At 42.7% G+C, this 2,165-nt stretch overlaps 1 protein-coding gene across 1 annotated transcript in view; it reads right to left on the bottom strand.

The window, feature by feature from the left end:
• SLC5A1 (solute carrier family 5 (sodium/glucose cotransporter), member 1) overlaps positions 1-2,165 on the bottom strand; it is a 61,637-nt gene that overhangs the window by 32,906 nt on the left and 26,566 nt on the right. Inside the window, exon 5 of the mRNA XM_012660429.1 lies at positions 1,523-1,627. Coding sequence (XP_012515883.1) covers positions 1,523-1,627 — 105 coding nt within the window. The remainder of the gene's footprint in view (positions 1-1,522; positions 1,628-2,165) is intronic.

The raw sequence follows: 2,165 nt of genomic DNA, 5'->3' as shown, positions 1-2,165 counted from the left end.
AGATGAACCAAAAATGGCAAAATGTTGGTAATTGTTAAAGCCAAGTGACCAGTATTAGGTCCATAAGTGCTTGTTATACTATTCTATCTCTGCTTATATATGTTTGAAATTTTCCATAGTAAAAAAAATTGCAAATGTCATTTAATATTGCTATTCTCTCAATTTTAAGTAATCAAGAAAATAAAAGCTCAAACAATTGTGTTTTCATATTTGAAACTCGGACTTGGGGGGGGCAAGGGCAACATACGTAACCTAAACGTCTGTACCCCCATAATATGCTCAAATAAAACAAACAAACAAACAAAAAAAAAAAACAATTGTGTTTTCAGCAACCTACCTAGCTAGAGTAGAAGGCTCAATTCAGATCCAACCCAACTCAGATCTCAGCCAGGGAAGATCTTTTTTTTGTAAGATGCTGAGATTGGTCCAATCTCATCTTTGGTACTGGATAAGGGAGGACAATAAAAGGGAGGAAAACTGACTATAGCCAATGAGATAACCCTTTTGATAGAACAATGAGCCCACTGTAACTGCTGGCTAAGGCAGAAGGGTGGAGCCACTCCCTCTGTGATCTTAGAAAAGGCCACTTCTCTCTCTGCCCTACCGTAACCCAGAGAGCTTCTCACAGAGAGTGTTGAGGGCTCTCCATTAGTCATGTTCATCATCAGTATATCTTACATCCCAATAATACTCTATGTTAATAATAAACAAATTCACTTGATCCTCACCAACACCCAGTGAGCTAGGCAAGGCAGAAATCATGAAGCAGCAGCTAAGCTCCAGAAAGTTTATGCCATTTGTCCCAGGTCACCTGCTAATGAGCAGTGGAACAGACCAGGAGCCCAGCTTCCTCTAATTATTCTCCTAGGTGGTTTTCTTACCAAGGCCCTATTTTCTTCCTCTTATTCCTTATTATTCACATATTCTTTTCTTTTTTTTTTTTTCCACTGCTGCTTTAACTTTTATTAGACCAACAATCACCTTGGGGACAAAAAAAAAATGCCAGCCAAAACCCGTTAAGCAAACTTTGGCATTCCATGTGTCTATATACCACATGTTCTTTATATTCATCCATTGATGGACACTTCCATTGATTCCATGTCTTGGCTATTGTGAACAGTTCTGCAGCGAACAGGGGGTTGCTTAGATCTCTTCGACATACTGATTTCCATTCCTTTGGATAATTTCAATTCCTTTGCATATATACCCAGAAGTGGGACCACTAGATCATATGGAAGTTCCACATCTAACTCTTTTTAAGTCTTCTATTAAGAACAGTTGTCCCTGAACCTTCTTAAATCTGTTTATGTTTTAAACCTGCACCACCGTAGAGAACAAGGAGTTTCATTAAATTCTATTGGCTCCTTAATGCATGAAATAAGACTTTACCTCAAAGAGCAAGAAGATTTAAAGGACCAGGTTAATAGAAACGTATAGAGCTGCCTCTTGGTGACCAGCTGGGGAGTGAGAGTGGGCAGCCTCTGACACAGCCAGGGCCCAGTCCCTGGGGCAGCAGACTCACCGAGATCTTGGTAAAAATGTAGAGCAGCAGGGACAGAATGGAAAGGTAGACCTGGATCCGCTTGCCTCCAAACCGCTTCCGCAGGTACTGTGGCATCGTCACCACCTGCATGGGATGCGAGGGAGGTCACTGGCCAGCCAGAGTGACCAGAGAGCCCAGAGCAGAAAGAGCAGTAGGACCCACCCTGGTGTCAGAGCCACAGAACTATGGTCAACGATTCCGAGCCCTCGTTGGCCAGAGAAGTCTGCGAGGTCGGGGAGGGCCCTTGACATCCCGCCACTGGCTCATTTCCATCCCGAACGCCCTCCCACTGTAGGGGTAGTTAGGTGTTATCTCAGCACATAGAAGGTTGTTGAATTAACACAAGACTGGGCATAACTAAGGAGGCAGATCCTTTCTATAGAGGAGGAGGGGAGATATATACATATACAATCAGCTCCCTTATCTGTGGGTTCCACATTCACAGATTGAAAATATTTGGGGACAAAAATAAAAAATAACAATACCACAATTTAAAAGATACAAATTTAAAAAGAATATAGTATAAAAACTATTTATGGGCCGGGCGCGGTGGCTCACGCCTCTGTAATCCTAGCTCTCTGGGAGGCCGAGGCGGGCGGATTGTTTGAGCTCAGGAGTTCGA

Source organism: Propithecus coquereli, unplaced genomic scaffold (assembly GCF_000956105.1).
Source record: "Propithecus coquereli isolate 6110/MARCELLA unplaced genomic scaffold, Pcoq_1.0 Scaffold665, whole genome shotgun sequence".
Classification (NCBI taxonomy): Eukaryota; Metazoa; Chordata; class Mammalia; order Primates; family Indriidae; genus Propithecus; species Propithecus coquereli.
This window is presented reverse-complemented; position numbering and strand designations above follow the sequence as displayed.